Genomic DNA, 19,507 nt, shown 5'->3' with positions numbered 1-19,507 from the left:
TCGCTTCCCGCGCTTCATCGTTCTGCTCGTACGTGGTGATGATTTCCAGCGCTCGCTTCTCATCGTACAGCGGGTAGAGGATCTCGTTTAGCCGGGGATCGCGCTGCTTCTCGTTGAGAAAGTTGATAAACTGATCCAGATTGATGGCGTTCGCTTTACCTTGCGTGCTGGCAATAGCAAAAATGAAAACGAAGGAACGATTTTAAGCGAGTTAGAAAGAGCATTCCTCCCCTCGCACAAACTTACATCGACCGGAACAGCTCTTCGATGTCATTGCGGGGACAGATCTTGTGGTACAGCTCGTAGAACTTTTCGAACGTAAAGTCCGCCTTCTCGATCACATCGTTCTTGCCGCTCGGCAGCCCCAGATCGGACAGTATCTGATACACCAGCTTTTCCGTCTTGCCTGAAATGAAAAGGATGCAATCGGTTAGTGTTGTGTTGTTTTTGCAGTATAAAACGGCAACACTAGGCGTGATCTTACCGGAGGCGAACGTTCGGGCAACCACCTTGACAGGCACTTTTCCGCGCGGATCCACTAGAAAGCCCAACCTCATCCAACTGTGCGGCAGCCGGGTGCAGAAAGGGGGAGGGGAATATATTACATTAAGGGATTAGTTTATCGTACTGACGTTTTTACAAGAACATTTAACAACTACAGTGCATTACAGACAGATGCAGATAGGCGATCAGTGGCAAGGCAAAGCAACAAAGCATGGCGATCAACTACAAAGCTTAAGTTAAATATAATATAACGATGTTAATACAGTTAGTTTGACATCATTTAGTGCATTTTTAAAAACATTACAATAAAACATATTTCAGTTAAATTGATACATAAATATCATATACTATATTAATGCTAGATTTAATCACATATTTTACAGCCACATCAATGGGCACGCGAGAAACGCTCGTTCGCGTTCGTTGCTTGTCGCGTCGATCATTTCTTATCAATTTACACCTGCAACAGCTATATGACACAATTAACAAAAAAAAATGTACTATACGTAAATATTTAAAGTGCAAGTGCACGGCACGGCTCCCGGGCACGAATTGCCGATTGCGGTAAAAGGTGACGATGACGTTATATACCCGGGACCGCCTTCGTCTGCTACACCGCCATACGGTTCCCATCATTTGTTGCAGCACGGCGCTGTATGTGTATGCATTATTAGCCGTAATTGAATACATTTACACCCCTGCTGCAGCTACCTATTTGGCAGTGATATTTCCCGTGTTGCCGTGTGCCACCGCCACCGCCGCACGTGCTTTATTTTCCGCCTCGGTATTGCTAAATGGAGGCGCCTGGTGCTGTTTGTTGCACGTGTCTCGTGTACCCTCCTTATGGTAGCTGATGCAGTTCGCTAGTGAGGCGGGTACACGGATAATTTAATTCGATTCTGTAACAACCCTACCCGGGCCCGCTCTTCCGCCCTTTTGGTTGGTTATCATCGATCCGCGATTCATCCGAGCGAGCGCCTCACCACGCGCGGAGTAGTATTCGTAGTAGATGGGTGCCTATTCAATTAGGCGCTGGCTACCACACTGCTTAAAAAATAGGGCGAGGCAGAGGTTTGCGGTCAGCAGCATCGGGTTTAATCGAGAGATATATCACACCATCACCCATTTGGTCGTGGATTCTATCCCCCTCCCCAGATTCAACTGCTGAGCTGCATGATGATTGAGAAGCATGTCCCGGGGGGATGGAAGGGATGGAAGGGAGAGTATTATCACTCGTCCACTTGAAAGTCAATTTGCTTCATTTGCATGATTGTTGAGGATTCAACCGGTTATTCCGGGTCGTTTGTGCCTTCCTTTTACGATTTCGTAAATTATTTACCATCCATCAGCTGGAGTTGTATGCTGCTGCCCGTGTGCTGCCCACCGCGAGCGATGCAAACTGTTCCGCCTCTTTTCGATTGGGTGGGATGGGAGCTTACGAAGAGAGTTAAGAGGGTACATAAGGGCTAAAAAGCGATAGTAATGCTTACTCTTATCATTAGCGTAAAAAGGGTACTCTACTCCTCGTTTGCGTTTGCTACTTGTGTTTCTATAAGCGCATTAGAGCAAATCTCTCCAAGAGAGGGGGCAAATGTATCGGGTAGCGATAGATTGAGCAGCTGTCTTATCCGTTTGCTGTGTAGCGGAGTTCGCTACCAACAACTTACTGCTTCATCAAGTTGGTCCACACGCATACGTTGTTCATTTTGATGTTGTGTGTAATGTCGCGAAGACCTTGCTGCCAGAGCTGTCACAGGTATGAGAATTCGAGAACCCCCCCAAAAACGGTTGTTTAAACGATAGAGAGCAGCCAAAGATGAGATAAATGAAAGGAAAGAAGAAAAAAAAAATAATAATAATTTTAAAGAGTACGAAAAACCTGTAAACTTCAGCAAATAACCCCGAAAAGGCAAGATCTAAAGAAAACATCATCAACCTAAAGCACCTTTCCACCCAGTGCACAATTCACACTTGCTTGCAGTGTTTGTATGCAGGTACTCTGCACTCTGCTCCAGCTAACCAGCACCAGAAATAGGTCAAGGTTCACGGGAGATCCGGAAATTCGGGTCATCCCATGGTCCATGATGGCAGATGCTGCTTCGGCTGAAAAGTGCACCATGGGCCGTTGGTGCCCCTTCTTTGCACGTGACGTCCGGGACAGCCCGGCAGGAAGTACACACGCATACACGCACACACACACACACACTCTCTGTCAGTTCAGGAAATGGTGTCAGCGAAGATAATTAGATTCTAGCCCACCATCGTGTGCTTGGGAGGAATGGGCTTCCATTTTCGCTCCGCCCGGGAAGCGTGTCGATTGAATTAAAGTTACGTTAATAGATTTACGCGAGATTGCGGGTCCTCGTCGTCACGTTGGGGGGAGAGGGGGACAAAGCAGACACCATTCCACCATTCCGATCCGGCATACATTTTACCCTCCATCCTTAAACGGGCTGCAACTGCATTAAGGTACATTTCACGCCGATGTGTTGTAAAATTATTACAGCTTTCTGCATTATTATTGCCTACTACCGGGGGGAGGCGATAAACTGTTGGCTGTTAAAAAAAAAAAGGAAAAGCGAAGGGAACAAAACAAACACAACAATATGGTGAGATAATGCGACTGTGCGAAAATAACCTCCCGCGCGACATTACTACCGGGCGCGCAATTTACTAGTAGCTGATACGATCCAAAGTAAACAGCACGTTTCTCCCTTCTTCCGTGGTGGATCGTTTCGATCATCCCCTGGGGATTGTATTTCAATCCCACTCCTCCCTCGCCAGTATGTGTCTGTGTCTGTATGTGTGTGTGTGTAAAGTGACAGGGAGTTAAAAAGCAATTTAATTTACAGCACACTTCCTGCCCGTTGATGGAGTAGCGCGTGTGCTTTTCCTTGTGCGCCAAATCGAGACAGACAGCACAATTTGTCGTCATCTGAAGGGTGAGGGGGGGGGGTGACAGTTGGTCGAATGCTATTGTTTCACGAGTGGCATCATCAAGTGGGCCCCCCACGGAGGGAAAAGCTAACGGTCAATCGATTAGAAACCCGCATACACCTGGGAGATGATGACCACATTTTCTCACGAATGGTATCATTGTTTTGTCGCTTGTAGAATAGTGCACAGACAGCTCGTGTCCTCGCCGCACGCCCTCTAGATGAGGCCCGCGGTCGTTGAAGGGCGGAAGGCGAAATAAATTGCATTCAATTGTCGAATGATTTGTTAGCCCCCACTGGGGAAGGTGTGTGTTTTAATGGTAGGAGCGGATCGCGGAAACTATTGGCTGGCGCTTGGTTGGAAGAAGTGTAGCCGAAGGGTCAGTAACAGTTCGAGCACGATTGACATTGGCGAAGTGGGACTGCATAATTCGATGGAACAGCTGTAGGACAACGAAACAGATAAGTGATCACCAATGTATGTACACCGCCGCACCGCAACACCGCCACCCCAAGCCGATCTTCAGCGATCATGCGATCATGCGAACACGTAACATAAGCATGCATGCAACAACAAAAAAACATGTGGTGAAGCAAACACAAATCAGTGCACAAAGACATGCAAAGTTAGTACTAAAGGGGATCAGTAATTAACAATCATCGGTCAGTAATTTGGAATCGTTTGTACAAAAGTATTAAAAAAAACCCGTGCCATGGTAGAAGAACTTACTGCTTCTTGAGGGCGGTCATTGGGCAGAAGTTGTTGGCCTTGCCGTTGTGGGTGATTTTACGCAAACCATCCACCCAGATCTAGAGGAAGTGTAAATGAAGGAAATGAAGTGGAAAGAGTGTATTAGACAACTTGCTGTCTTCTTCGACGAACGGAAGAAAATCCACGCTGCAGGACACGCTTCTGAGCTTTGTCAACAATTGTCGCTGGAACGGAACGGAAAATCCTTGGAAAATCTCATTTAAACTTTATCGCTATTATTAATATTTCCACCCGTGTGTGTGTGTGTGTGTGTGTGGTGTGTGTGTGTGTGTGTGTGTGTGTGGTGTGTGTGTGTGTGTGTGGTGTGTGTGTGTGTGTGTGTGTGTGTGTGTGTGTGTGTGTGTGTGTGCTAAATAACGTACGTTACGTTACCACCCGTTGCCAATGGTGTATTGTGCGCGAGCATCGCACTGCTTGGCAATCCGGGATGGTACGGGATGCGACTTCAAACTTCAAAATAAAGTCTCAACTCAATCAGCGTTCTACCATCACTAAGGTACGTGTGTTTGCCGTATCGAATTATCGGAAATATCAATCCAGTAAGGTCCTAAAAGCCGGCTGAGAGAGTGCCAACAGATCCGTGTCTCTGCCTGATTAGTGCTTGTGGGTGCAGTGTAAAAGATCAACCACCTCCTGTCAATCCACGACACGGCGCGAGAGCCACACAACACAATGTGTACTAGAGTGCTAATCGATTCTGACAAGAATCCGGAAGGTAATGTTGGTGGATGGCTGGAGCGCGAACGGGCGGAATCAGACCCGCGTGTCGTCGGCAGCAATGCTAGCCTATTGTGTGCCGTGTGAGTGCTGCTTAACCAAGCGACTAGTACCGGGACAGGGTACACCGTCTGTCGTGCGTTCAATCCGTCCACCAAACCACCAACAGACACACACACGGATGGGGGGGGGGAGATAATTTCTCGCCTCGACAGTTGATTATTGACGACATTCGAAAGCTATCATCCCGGGCGACCGGGCCTCCATTTTCTTCGTGTGTTGCTTCCCCTCTCCCCCGCCTGTTCACGGGCTGGTTGGTTAGTGAGTGCTGGGAAGGTGGAGCGGGAGGTCAGAGTTCATGCGAGGCCGATTACACGCTAGATGATGGCTCCGCTCGCACGAAAGGATGAGAAGCGCGCCCCATCTTGCACGTGGGTGTTTGAGGGATGATTCTGTTGTGTGCGTGTCTTGGTGTGTGTGTGTGTGTGTGTGTGTGTGTGTGTGTGTGTGTGTGTGTGTGTGTGTTAGGGAAAACTCGGGTCGGGTTGGAGAGGTTGGATTGGACCGGTTGACTGAGCAAATTATCTGCCACTGGATATTAATAATAGCTTGGCTCGCACGTCGAGCACACCCTGGCGATGAAGAGGATGATGCCGTTGGTGGCAGGATACGTAACAATGTTATCGTAGGGAAACCATCTTGCCTTGTAAGGCTCTGTCTCTCTCTCTCTCTCTCTGCTTCACGGCGTGTGTTTTGTGCGTTCCAGCGCCGACGAGTTGGCGGCTCTAGCGGTTCTAGAGATAATTTTCTAACACTTGATCCCAACCAGCACAGTATAAGCAATGCAAACAACACACACACACACACACACACACACTGGACAGTGGAGCAGTTCCTGCTGCTTCAGTGGTGCTGGGGCCGGATCAAGGGTTCGCATGCTCAGTGGAAAGCGTATCCTGCTCGTCGTCGTCTCCTTTACCGTACACCGTGTGACTCTAATGAGCGGTCCCGTGAAGGACGATGGTTTCCGATCCTGCCGTCCACCGGACACTGACGTAAATTGCGTTTAATTAATGTACATTCGATCGTGTGGTGCACACACACACATCCACACACGCCATCACCTATCGGCAGTAGACTCCTCCTGGGTTGATGTCGTCCAGAAGCAGAAGGTACTCTATTCTGGTACTCGCTTCGTAAGGTGAGCCGATAATTACGGCATTTGCGCCGATCAGGCTCCATTCGGCTGTGCAAACACAAGCAGTGTGTGTGTGTGTCTGCTTTCCTTTCGCCTCTTTTTTGCTAGCAACAGGTAGCACCATCGTCGAAGTGGATTCAAACGCCACACAGTGCGAACGCCATTATATGTTCCCCTTCCCGTACACAGGTGTGTTTTGTTGGCTGATTGTCAACAAAAAAGGGGATAACCGAAAACCAGCAACCCCCCCGGTACACGCTACCGTGTGTCAATCGCGTCGTCGTGGCTGGCTGGCTAACTGGCTGGCTGGTTCGAAGAGACTTCCAACGGGTTCGTTCGGTCGCTTACCTTCGCCGTTGCAGCGTCCGGACAGACGACATGCTGATAGTTGATGTTGATGTAGTCCGTGCCCGAGCAGATGGTGAGAGATTTTTCCTCCACATTTTCGCCGTGCTTGTTGCACAGTTGATTGTACAGCTTCATGTCCTGCGGGCCGAGAAAATGGAGTTAGAGTTAGCGAAAGTGAAATCAAAACGGAAAGCAATTACAACTGGCCTAGTACAGAGGGCGAACAGAGAAGCAACGTCTAATTACGCGTCACAGTGTTTGGGTGGGCAGCGTCCGAATTGTCGCTTCTGTTTGAGCCACTTCTGGCCTTTAACCATATAACAATGAGTTAAAAAGATAGGATACCTGCTACTATTTTTTGTCACTTCTAGTACCTGCAACATAATCACGAACAATTCCACACTACTCCAAGTACATGACCACTTCTCTCTCTCTCTCTCTCTCTCTCTCTCTCTCTCATCTCTCTCTCTCTCTCTCTCTCTCTCTTTCTCTGCAGTGTGTACTCTTCCATTTTCTGTGTACCAACTCTTCTAATCAGACGCCTTCCTACCCCACACACGTGGAGTATCATATACTCATGCATTAATGCATTCGCTTCCGTCGACGCTGGACCGACAGATGGGAAAGTGTGAAGCGTAAGTAGGCCCCCTTTGGGCGAAAGCAAAATGAGACACCGAAAAGACGCGCCATCCAAAAGGGGGTCCCCTCTGCTTTGCTGAGTGTAATCTCGGCTCCCCACCCCGAGATGAAAGGACTTACAATTAGCACTCAGACCGAGAGAAAGAAGTACACCCTGCAGTGATTCACACGTGGGCCGTTTGCTGCAAGCAGACCGTTTTGCTTTGCGTAGTGAAAAGAACCCTTTGCAAGCCCTACTTAAGCATAGTAAAAAGCTGAGAAGTGGATAGTGTGTGTATGTGTGTGTGTGTGTCTATGCAGCACATTGTTTTAGAGCATAAAGGTGTGCAAGGCAGGCAAAAGTTGCAGTCTGCGAAGAGTGTTGTGTGTAGAAAAGATGGCACACAGGAAGGGAAGATTGTGAAATTGTGATGTGGGAGATATCAATTGGACAAAAGCTATGCCACATTTAAAACAGTCAGAGTGAAGGGATTTTACAGCACATTTTGCACATGGTAATGGGTAAAAGTCATTATACCAAGTACCAGTTTGTAATACCCGTTTGCTTCCTCAACAAAATTGCCCTTCTCCCTCTCAACCAATCACCACTTTGGTTCCACAACGCAAGCGGAATCGAAACGGAACTCCTCCAAGATAGCTCCCCTCATCCACAACGAAACACTATTTTCAATCGAACATTTGAACTTGGCCTGCACATTGCCCACTGCACCATAGTCGGTTCCGGGTTCTCCCATTTTCATCCGGTTTCAACTCCAGCTGCAGTGCCGCCAGCTGAAGCAAAATGAGGAGCGGTGCAATTGCAATACATTTTCCACCCCGTATTCCAGCACACATTTCCACACAAAACGTTGGAAAAGGATTTGTGTTGTTGTTGTTGTAGTACGGCCACATCACATGCCAACTCATAAACAGGAAATCGACCTAGAGAAACGAACAGCAACCACCGCTCGCACGCGGATTGCTTTATGGTTTCGCTTCCTAGTTTTCTGCCAGTTTGTGGTCGGTGTTTGCGTCCTTTTTTTTCTTCCCTCCAAGTGCACGCAATTAATTCACGACCACCATTCGTTGCGTTTATGCCATCGGCGCGACGAGGTCACACACGATGGCGGCGGCGTGAACTTAACACCGTGCACAAACCGTTCGTTCGTGCGCTTCTGCACGTACCTTTGTACTAATTCTGGTCAATAATAGTTTATGCAAAAGGAAGATTTTGTTAACAATAGGTGTTTTTGTTGTGGCCGTGACGAGATGCGGCAAAACAACATGTTGAAAATAGATTAACACTTGTGAAGGGGGTTTTTAAGAAGCTTTCCATATCTCAGTAGTGAATGTCGATACGTTATTTAGTTTTGTGTTTTAACTAACGGTTGCCATTGTTCGAGGTACTGTCCTGTACCGCTTTTTCTTTGTTTCTGCACTCCCAAAAAAAGGCACATAATAATGTAAACACATCCTTCGTGGGCTGGTGGGTGTTGCACCCGTTTGTACAGCGTTTGTTCTTAAGTTTCCTTGTTTGTAGTACGATTTTTTCGTCAGTTCTTCCTCTGCTAGCGACACAACACCACGGAACACCACGGAGTAACAGTCGGCATTTGCGCGGGGGAGAGTTTGTTTGCTTCTTTTTGAATATCCTTACCTTTGGCATTCCACCCGCTCGGATATCGCTGACTTGACATAATTCAATAACGTCACCTTCCTGTCGGCGCGACGTTTGTGGTGTGCCCCGCGAGAAAGGAAAGAAAGAAGAGACAAGAAAACAAAGCGTTAAAATAGAGTAACCCGACGCGGCCGCAGTGTGGGTGAAAGAAAGAAAGAAAAAAAAACAACAACAACAAAACAACAAGGATAATTACCCGGCCTTCGCTTTTCCAGTAGATGAAAAACCCGTACTCGTCCACCTTGAACATGCAGTTCGGTTCCAGCTCGTTGTTGTCCTTCTCCTCCGTCCACCGATCGAACACGCATCCGGTAAGGAGCGGTTCCGGCACCGGGATCTGCCAGTTGAACTCGAACTTCTTCGTCATGCTGCCGTCGGCGCGGGTATGGGGCTGGTCAGCAGCAGCTGCTGCTGGTCAGAGATTGATCTCTGTGGCTTGTGGCCGGTGCCGAACCGTAACCCGAAGTCGGAACACGCTGGAACGCCGTCGACCACCGATGGGGATGGTTTTTATCTAGACAGAGAGAGAGAAAAAGCACACAGCAAACGAACAAAAGGGACATTAAATAACGGGTATGGAGTGGACAGTGGAGAAGCTCTGTTTGCGTGCAAAATGGCAGGAACAGTGGAGCGCGCGCATAAAGAAAGCATAATTTAATTTCCTTCAATATCCCGTTTCTAGCCGGTTGGCCTGAGGAGCTACCATGCCGTTCCTTTCTCTCTCACTCTCTCTCTCTCTCTCTCTCTCACTCTCTCTCTCTCTCTCTCTCTCTCTCTCTACTGTTTCCGTACCGATTGCTGGTTGCAATAAATGTGGAAAATTGATGTAAAAAAAAACAAGGTCAAGTTTGTCCGTGCACACGCGACAACAATCGGCGGTAAAGTGGTTTAGCTGCGTGCAGCAGCAACAGCAACAGCAGGTCGCATGCTCCAGTGTGGCGCCTTCTCTACCCGCCCACGCAAGCCTCCCCCCCCCCCCAGGGAGTAGTAATTAAATAAATCAAACAACATTTATTAAATTAAGCGTGTTACTAGCGGGTGGACGCGTGAGCGCCAGCCGCGTACGGTTCGATTAGTGTACGAGAGACAGAGAGCGGGTCCGCCATGTCACATGGCCGATGTGGTTCAAACTCACCTGGGAGGTGGTAGAAGGTTCGAATACAAAAAAAAAAAAACCAAGCACCAACCGGCATCTAACCGATGGGCCCCAAAATGGGCACGTGCCATGGTAGTAGAGTTGTTAGTGCGCCTTTCATGCACGATCCCGAAATGGAAACGTGCAGCACACACCTTGAGCCCGGCCAGGCCAGCCCAGCCCGCGCAAGTTCGTAGTGTCTTAATTTATCTTGCACTCTACACTACACCACCAAGCTGGTTTCTGGGTAATCGCCATTTATGTGACCGACTGGTGCGAGTGGTGCTAGTAGCTCTTTGTTTGCGATAGAATTCTTCACCAGGTACTTGACTCCCGCCTCCTATTTGGTTTGTTTGTTTGCTCAATTAGCAGCTGATCTATCAAGCTGAAGGTAGTAATGGTTGCAGTAATGACCGCTGCCTCATGACCGCAGAGAGGTGTGAAGAGAGTTAAATGTTTTGCTTTTAAAGGTAAGATTATTTTGGCTGTAGTTGGCTTCAAATAAGCGGGATATTGAAAAAGGTTGGTTTAATGGAGAGATGCGATCAAGTTAGGAAAATTGAGGGAAGAATATGTATTCTGGTAAAAGAGATGTGAGAAAGCTGAAACTTCAGCCTGCGTTAGTAGCAATATTCATTCACACCGGGTCTAATTTTCTTTAATTATAATTTCAATCTCGAAATGTCAAAAATCATACAAAAACCTGACTGGTATCGTGAAAGGGTCCAATGATAGAAACATCCCCAAGTGACAGTTGCTCGAAATTGCTCAATTGTCATTTTCGAGCACGAATAATTAATTCGAGCACGGGTATTCGAGCAAATTACCTTAAACTGGAGCCTTAAACTTCCCTTAAACTGCACCAGTTTAAGGGAATTTAGAAAAAGGCCTTTAAAATCAACTGTGATGCAACTTTTTCGTTGCTTTTTTCCAAGTTCGATCGGAAATGATGTTTCCTATCGTTATAATGGGTCATGTACCGATTTTATACTTAAATAATCGATAACATTATCGAGCAAATGTCACTTGGATGTTTTCTCATATCTGCTCGATTAATTAGTACTCGATACGCTTGAAATTGTGGATTTGTGTGTGATCAAGTGTGTTGAAAGCGATAAGATTTCAAGATGGTGCAGTTTAAGGCTCCAGTTTAAGGGAATTTGCTCGAATTACCGATTATTCGTGCTCGAAAATGTCAATTGGATCGTTTTGCTCTCTATTTTCGGCTTGAAATGAGTTGAAATGAGTTACAATAAAATATATGTGTTGCAGTACATCAATTCAACAATAATTTTTCTTGGGTTTTGTCTTCACCCGCGGGCAAAATTTGAAAATCAAAGAACGAACACCCCGTAGGCGTCTAAAACGAACACCGTGCGGCCGTTTGTGGACGTCGTATAAGTCTGTTCTGACATCTGTCGTTGCAACCGGCCTAACAGTGAGATAGTACCTGGGAAACATGAACAAACATATCAGGAAGCAGAAATCGCATCCACTGGGTTTGCAGTGGCAAGCAGCAATGGCGCCAAAACTTAATGCGATCATTTTGGACGAATTTCGGAGAAATTTCGGGATAGCACCCTAGTCCCTTGCGTTGATTTATTTTTTCAAGTCAGTATACATAATTACCTTTTAAAGGATGTTTACGATATAACATTATCTCGCTTAATTTTTTTCAAGTCAATTTTGTAATGCAAATGTTACTATACACCGAATAACCGTTTCTTGACATTTGTTCTTCGGACTGAAGCCACGTATGCTGAAACTATCAGGCTAATTTGGACGTTATTTGGTCGTACGAGTTGATTATCTTTACCACAGGACCCCCCCCCCCCCCCCCCACACCTTGGAGGATATTAGGTGAACCCAAGCGACGCCAGCCCGTGGGATAGGTCCCGAGCTGGTCGCCATGATTAGACCGAGTTTAATGGTTTTAGATCCATTTCAACAGGGCAGTTGGTCGTCCATTTGAGCACATACTCATCATCACCGCCACCACCGTGATGCTCGGTTGTCCAGAACAGAGGCGACAAAGACACAAGGTCACCACCCAAAATGCTCCATTTCCCACAAAAAGGATTGGCCGAGATTTTGGGGGATAAAAGCGGCAGCTAGCGGCAACAGTGTATTTACGCTCTCCGAAGCCCTCGAGATGCAGCGCTTTGCCTGCCTGCTGTCATTAATTATTCACATTTTGTCACCGGTACAGTACACATTACCCCGCAACATCAAAGAGATTGGGGCGTGTAGTTACACGGAGCACCCAGGAACCCAAACCTTCGACACGGATCAGCCGGTGGATCGAGGGGGGAAAACCTTCGTCTATAAATAGGTGGGTCACGGCACCACTATTAACACTTGTTTGGTGTGTCAAGCCCCAAACACATCAGTCGCCATTTAACGGCCACACTTTGATCATCGACCGGAAGCTGCATGAAAGCCGAATGAAGCAGTAGCGCGAGGACCAGGGATGGGGGGGGGGGGGGAACGGGATGATACCCCACAGGATGCGATTCAGCTTTCTCGAGCTTTCCCGTTCCCGGTTGTAGCACAATTCAATCAACGATGGCAATGGTACAGGATGCAAAGTTCAAGGGCACCACAGAACGGGAGGCGCCGCAGGTGGTGAAAGCTGTGAGGAAGTTAGTTTATTCGATTACGTTAGCCGCTTTTCCGCTTTCCCCCAAAGCCACTGCGCGGACGAGTGATGGAAAATGTCAGTTCACGGCTCCCGCAGTCGATGCCGAAGGTGCCGCTAATGGAATCGTTTCTAAACCCTTCGCCGAGCGATCGGAACACGAACGCTCGACAGTGTCTGCGCGTCGGCGTTCGATTTGCTGTGGGATGTCGCGCTTTCTACGGGAAACGGGAGCGATAGCGCGGCTGCCGAAATGTAACTGCACAGCAGAAAGTGAAGACGCCCCCCGACCACAAAGTCAGAGGGAGACGATATCAAGATTAAAGGAACATGCGGTTCTGCTGTAACGTTGAGCGGTGTGTTGAAAAAGGGAAATATACATCCAGATGTCGCACAAGCAGCAGCAGCAGCAGCGCCACCTCCTTTAGAGACACAACAAGTCAAGTGGCTGGCGGTGTTGGTGGTGGTTTGCGGCCGTTTCGGCCTCCATTTGCGAGGAATCGAGATAATCAGATCTAACCGTTGGAGCCAAAGCACATCATCGATTTAAGAGTGAGCCGGTTGGGGACGGATCAAAGCGCAGCCAAGTATTGAGCAATCGGTCGAATCCGGCTCGAATCCTCCCATTTCCTCCGTCCTCCTTTATTCCACCCGTCGTCGTCATCGATTGAATGCTGCTGAGAGAGAAGAGAGGAGGAGAGGAGCGCAAATCCTACAGATCAAACGATTACAACCTTCGTCCCTGCTGTTGGAACTTGCTTGCTCCACCCCACGGAGTCATCTGGAGCACGCTATCCATGGACAGTGTACTCAACTGTGCGATCGGGTGAATACAGAACAGGGAGCGCTTCACATCGTCCAGGAAGACAAGCATTTCCACTGTTTCGTACAAGCAAGCAGAAGCCTCGCTAGGAGGTGGAACGGGCGCGCACCGACAACTGTTCTAAGGACCTGCTTGTTCTGCTGCCCTTCTCAATGCGTGGTGTCTTCACCAAACAACATGGACGCAAAAAAAAAACCGCCGGAACGTGTATCCCTCTCTGTAGGCCGATAAGGTTGCTTCTTATCTTGTCTTTCCATCTTGAATGTACTTAGTGCATTCGAAACGCGGCAAAAGTGAGAGAGAGAGAGAGAGAGAGAGAGAGAGAGAGAAAAAAACACCCCCGGAACACACAAAACTCCTACACTACTTGTGTTCTCCTACTGGCCAGGGGGCTTTCCCATCCCACTGGGAAAGAAAGAGATGCGCTGGTAAGTGAACAAGAATATGGTCCGAAAATAGATTTCGTAGAACGTGCCCTCTTTCTCGCCGGGAACGAGCGGGGGCAGGGGAGCTGTCAGGTAGGGGAAGATTTCACCCATGCCCATGAGGGTAAGTTGGGTGGCAGAGGGCCGAACACAGACGGAAAACACTTTTCCAATCGATCTTGTTTTCGAGTGTGTGTTTAGTGAGGTTATGTTACAACCGGCCAACTTTCTCTGCCACCTCCCGGACGCCCGGGGACGAGACATGCCCGCCGGTTTGCGATACACACTATTCTGTGCGATATGATCAATAGGAGGGGGCGAGGACCAACGAGGGAGCTTGAACCTTGTTATGTGTTATTTATCCTTCCGACTTTAGTCTGCAACTGGAATTGGGAGAGGGGATGGGAGTAGTGATGGGTTTCGTTTTTCTCCCTGCCGGTACAGAGACAGACGATGGATTATAGAGTATTATTCGGTGGTAGAGAGGGTACTGAATACATGCAAGAACACACACACACACACACACACACACACACACACACACACACACACACACACACACACATACACACACACGGAAAACACGACCCTGTGTTGCAGTAGCTTTGAAATGTGAAGGACCGCGCAACAAGATACGCGCGCGTGCCGCACTCTCGCGCACTCTATGCTCGGGATCAAAATTGGGGCCATCGTGTTATAGTTCTTCCTGCCAGTGCCAAGACCAATACTGTAATTGATAGTACATTTGTTGGGTGGGGTGAGGGTGCGAGAGGTTCGAAACACTAAACGAATTGCAAAGTAAATAGAGACATGATGTGGTTGAATTTTGTGCCCGCCAAAAAGAAGAAAGTGCATTGAACGGGCCTGGTTAAGCCATGGATACACGCGTGGTTTGGGACAAGTGATGTGCACTCACGACTTCGATCCGATTCAATATGTGGCAATTGTTAGTCCAACATCGAGTCCGGCAAAATTGGAACCAATACTTCTGTCTGGAGTCACCAGAGACGACAGGAGTCGTTCGGAATCTTCCGGAGTTGTCCTGAGTTGTCCGGAGTTGTCCAGTCCGGAGTTGTTCGGAGTTGTCTGGAGTTGTCCAGAGTAGTGCAGAGTCATCCGGTGTCATCCGGAGTTGTCCAGAGTCGTCCGGAGTCGTCCAGAGCCATCCGGAGTCGTCCCGAGTCGCCCAGAGTCGTCGGGAGTCATTCGGAATCGTCCAGAATCTTCCGGAGTTATCCGGAGTCGTCCAGAGTCATCCTGAGTCGTCCTGAGTCATCCCGAGTCGTCCCGAGTCGTCCAGAGTCGTCCAGAGTCGTCGGGAGTCATTCGGAATCGTCCAGAGTCTTCCGGAGTTGCCCAGAGTTGTCCGGAGTTGCCCAGAGTCGTCCAGAGTCATCCGGAGTCATCCGGAGTCATCCGGAGTTGTCCAGAGTCGTTCAGAGTCGTCCAGAGTCGTCCAGAGTCGTCCTGAGTCGTCCTGAGTCGTCCCGATTCATCCCGAGTCGTCCAGAGTCGTCGTGAGTCATTCGGAGTTGTCCAGAGTCGTCCGGAGTCGTCCAGAGCCATCCGGAGTCGTCCCGAGTCGCCCAGAGTCGTCGGGAGTCATTCGGAATCGTCCAGAATCTTCCGGAGTTATCCGGAGTCGTCCAGAGTCATCCTGAGTCGTCCTGAGTCATCCCGAGTCGTCCCGAGTCGTCCAGAGTCGTCCAGAGTCGTCGTGAGTCATTCGGAGTCGTCCAGAGTCGCCCGGAGTTGTCCAGAGTTGTCCGGAGTTGTCCAGAGTCGTCCAGATGCGTCCAGATGCGTCCGGAGTCGTCCGGAGTCATCCGGAGTTGTCCAGAGCCGTCTAGAGTCCTCCGGAGTCGTCCGGAGTCGTCCAGAGTCGTCCGGAGTTGTCTGGATTCGTCCGGAGTCGTCAAGAGTCGACCGGAGGCATTTAATTCCGTGGTATTTGTCTCCTCTTTCCCTTTGCACCTACACTTCTTAAACATGCCTTTCTTTATACAAATAGGTGTTTGAGTATACCGGAATCAACAGCAGACTAAGTCGGAAATTAAAAGCCTGCCCACAAAAACATTGCCCCTTTAGGACTTTGGCCGACTCCGGACGACTCCGAATGAAAACGGATGACTCCGGACGACTCCAGACTATCCCAAACGGCTGCGGATAATGCAGGTCCGCGCAATATTCACCCTATTGGAATCGGTTCCGAAATTTTTGGAGGCGGTTCGAAGTCGATTTCAGATTATGGCCAACCTTACCCAACACTAGCTTGGGAGGATGAATGTGGGATAAATTAACAACAATTAAAAAATACACACACACACATACAGACAAATCCTGAAACAACAAGCCAAGCTCTACCTTTAGAGGGGAAGCACCGGTTTACCGACCCACCACCGGTACAGGAACGCTAGCACAAAAGCAATTCCAACGTACACTAGGAACCACTGCATATATAGGGATAGGACACTCACACTATAAGACCTTCTAAGTCGCACGCGCACACTTCTGTATGCCGAAATTTAGCGGAATGCTTTTCCAAGCTATTCCGATCGTGCCCTTTCCAAAAAAAAAACTCAGCACTGAACACTTAAGACACTCAAGTCCACACACTGACTGACTCCTGCCAGAACAGCCCGAAGCTCTCGCAGGACGCACACCACGGAAGACACACAAGCTTTTTGCACGGATGCTTACCACCGTCTGCGAGCGCGATGGCCGACCGGTGCGGGTTTTGTGTGAGGGCCCACGGGCCACTCGGACTAATAGATTTGGACGTGGACTGTGAGACAGTCGGTGTGTGGTTGCTTGGGGAGTTTTACACCCCCGTGGTCCCAAAGGGGCCGGAAAGGGGGTCGAAAAAGGTGGTTTTGTGTAACGGTGGGATATGTATCGCTAGAGCGAAAGAGGGACAGTGAGTCCCTAAAGAGGGCTTGGAAGGGGGGGGGGACGGACTTGTGTCAAAGTGGAAGAAGGTAGAATTGTGCCTGTCTGGGGACACCTTAAAATTCGATCGCCTCGCCAGGACACTGTACGTATGTGTGTGTGGACGCGCCCGCCGGGGATGGTAGGTTGGTAAAAGAGTGCCGCGCCACGGCTTCGATTTGAAGCTGTTACACGCCATAAGGTCGTAGGGATTAACAGCGAGCACTGAAGGCTTCGGTAAGGTTTCCCTTGAGAGCTTTGGAGGATGTGTGTGTGTGTGTGTGTGTGTGTGTGTGTGTGTGTGTGTGTGTGTGTGTGTGTGTGTGCAAATTTCCCTTTGCAGAAGCCATTCAGTGGACACCACAATGGTGACTATTTGGTGAGCGCGGTTCTTGGTGTAACGCGCGGCTGTCGTTACTTCAGTCGCCGTCGTGCAGGCATTCAGGCAGCGCAAACGGTGAACATTCATTGGAGTGTGTGGGTGTTTTGTTGTTGTTTGTGTATCGATTGTTTTAAAGTGCAATTATTTAGACGAAAGCAACAAAAAAATGCTTTAAAGTTGATTTAGTTTGTCCCTTTTCATCGTATATTATTCCGTCTAAAGCAGTTTACACTTTTGAAATGCTTTCCCGTATTTTCCGCGAGTTCCACGATGATACAACATCACACACACACACACGCGCACGCACACACACACACACCAAAGGAAAAGTAATACGTGCCCGTGCCCTTCGAAGTAACGTAACGCGCCCGGTTGAAACACTCGCTTACCCCCCCCCCCCCCCAAAAAAAACCCCTAGAAGCTCTCCCCCGGGAACGGGGTGAAGGAAACCTGCCCCCTTCCTTCCTCCCATTACATAAAGAAATCATTTTCGTGCATGCTACATATTTTAAAACCACCAGAAACACTTTTTGTTTGCTCCACTCACCCACCCATTTCGGTCGGTTGGCAATACAACGAAACAAAAAAACAAAAAAGGGAGAAAGAAATGTCTCATTTCCAAAAGGTAAAAGGTAGAAACAGTGCCTGGCAGTAGGGTACGGCACATTGAACATAAATGAGGAACTTTTCCACTTTAGCACTCGGTGGTATAGGCGCGCGCGGTATAGGAGCCCGCAAATGTGTAAGGGTAAAGTCAAACAACACAACAAACCCCCGAAGAGCTAAGGGAGGGTGGTGGTGGTGGTGGGTGCGAGCGGGGTGTTCCAGCCGTGGTGGCCACGTTCCTCCTGGAACACGTGCACCTCGCACCATTTGAAGAGGAAATTGTAAAACCGAGGGCAGTGCAAAAAGTGTGTGCCACGAAAACGTGAGCCCGGTGTGTGTGTGTGTGTGTGTGTGTGTGTGTGTGTGTGTGTGTGTGTGTGTGTGTGTGTGTGTGTGTGTGTGTGTGTGTGTGTGTAAGACAAGTCCGGGAAATGCACAAGCAAAAAACACAGCCACGACAGTACTTCGTTGTGTGTGCGGTTATTGGGGGGAGGGGGGAGTTCGTTCATTGCATGCTTTGGGTGGAGGTGGCAGTGCGCCGTCGTCTCGTGGCCGCGCGCCATTATCGATTTGTGCTTGTGTGCATGAGAGAGCCACAGCACAGCCAAACGCGGCAGGACCGCCGTAAGTTTGCAAATGTCAGTTCCCGCGGAGCGAAACACAATCCGCTTTTGAGAGTTTTATGTATATGCCATTGTCCTTCCTCCTCACCCCCCCCCCCCTTCGGGTACACGCCCAATCTTCCGCATTCACCGATTGCACTCTCTGTGTTAGAGAGCACCTACACGCGATTGTGTGTAATCCATCCACGCTTCTTGCCGTAACACTGCACATACCTTCCAAAGAAGCAATTGAACATTCTCTTGAAATAAAGTATCGTGCTGATTATTTTTGGAAAGTAACGTTGTTACAGCGCGCAATATTCTAAATTTAAAACAACAGCGATATTGGGCGGTGGACCGTTCCCCGGGACAGTGCAGAGAGGGGGTTGCGCAATGAGGACAAATTAAAGGGCTTTGCTTCCTTCCGACGACACTACTCGATGCGTTTTAGCATGATTTCCCCCGAGAGAAGGCAAAGGCAGGTTTTTTTTTCCCACGATCAATGTGTATGAGGTTGATGAGGCAGAATGGCAGGTGGCTGGTGTGGCACGTTTAATTCCAGATAGTGTGGTTTAATTATGTAAACCACAGGCAAATAACGACAAAATAAAAAAAATGAAAAATATAAGAAATAAATGGATGTGTTGATTCACTATCGATAAATGTTGTACTGAAATTTTGTGTAAAATATTGTTTAGGCAAAACATATCGTGTGTAGGTAGTGGAGGTGGTGGTGCACATACCTACTAACATGAATATCCAATTGCAGCAGCAGCAGCATCAGCAACAGGTAAAATAATACCGCCACAACACATCCGGCCGCCGTGGAAAAGCGCTACCGGCCAATTGCAAATGGGAAAAACAAATTTCCAACCCACTGAGCAACAGGCAACAGAGTGTTGGGCGGGTTTCGGGCAATCGGGAAAAGGTCAAAGCATGCTACCACACACAAGCAGCCACACAGCCCACCAAAACCCATGGCAACGGGAAGGTGTACATAGAGCACATGCGTGCAGGCAGCACACCACGCGGGTCCGAAAAACTCATTCGGAACATTGATTGGAAATATTGGAAGAATGTGATCCACCGCCCGCGTACGTAATACAGCACAGAGTTTGCTGGCCGGAAATAATCGTCGCCGCCACCATATTAGCCGTATGTGTTTGTGTGTGTGTTTGTGTGTGTGTGCGCTGGAGG

At 48.6% G+C, this 19,507-nt stretch overlaps 1 protein-coding gene across 16 annotated transcripts in view; it reads right to left on the bottom strand.

Annotated features, from left to right (window-relative positions):
- The window catches only part of LOC121590379 (1-phosphatidylinositol 4,5-bisphosphate phosphodiesterase), a 44,887-nt gene that overhangs the window by 5,652 nt on the left and 19,728 nt on the right, over nt 1–19,507 (bottom strand). For 11 of the 16 annotated variants that reach the window (XM_041910020.1, XM_041910022.1, XM_041910027.1 and 8 more), the window contains exons 3-9: nt 8,968–9,285; nt 8,751–8,810; nt 6,476–6,613; nt 4,171–4,250; nt 485–561; nt 247–406; nt 1–167 (exon numbers count right to left, since the gene is read on the bottom strand). In XM_041910020.1, the coding sequence (XP_041765954.1) occupies nt 1–167; nt 247–406; nt 485–561; nt 4,171–4,250; nt 6,476–6,613; nt 8,751–8,810; nt 8,968–9,138 (853 nt within the window). In that variant the 5' untranslated portion in view covers nt 9,139–9,285. The other 5 variants (XM_041910018.1, XM_041910033.1, XM_041910029.1 and 2 more) reach the window with 4 other exon arrangements.

This window comes from Anopheles merus, chromosome 2R (genome assembly GCF_017562075.2).
Source record: "Anopheles merus strain MAF chromosome 2R, AmerM5.1, whole genome shotgun sequence".
NCBI lineage: Eukaryota > Metazoa > Arthropoda > Insecta > Diptera > Culicidae > Anopheles > Anopheles merus.
Note: the sequence above shows the minus strand (reverse complement) of the source record. Positions and strands in the feature narration are given on the sequence as shown.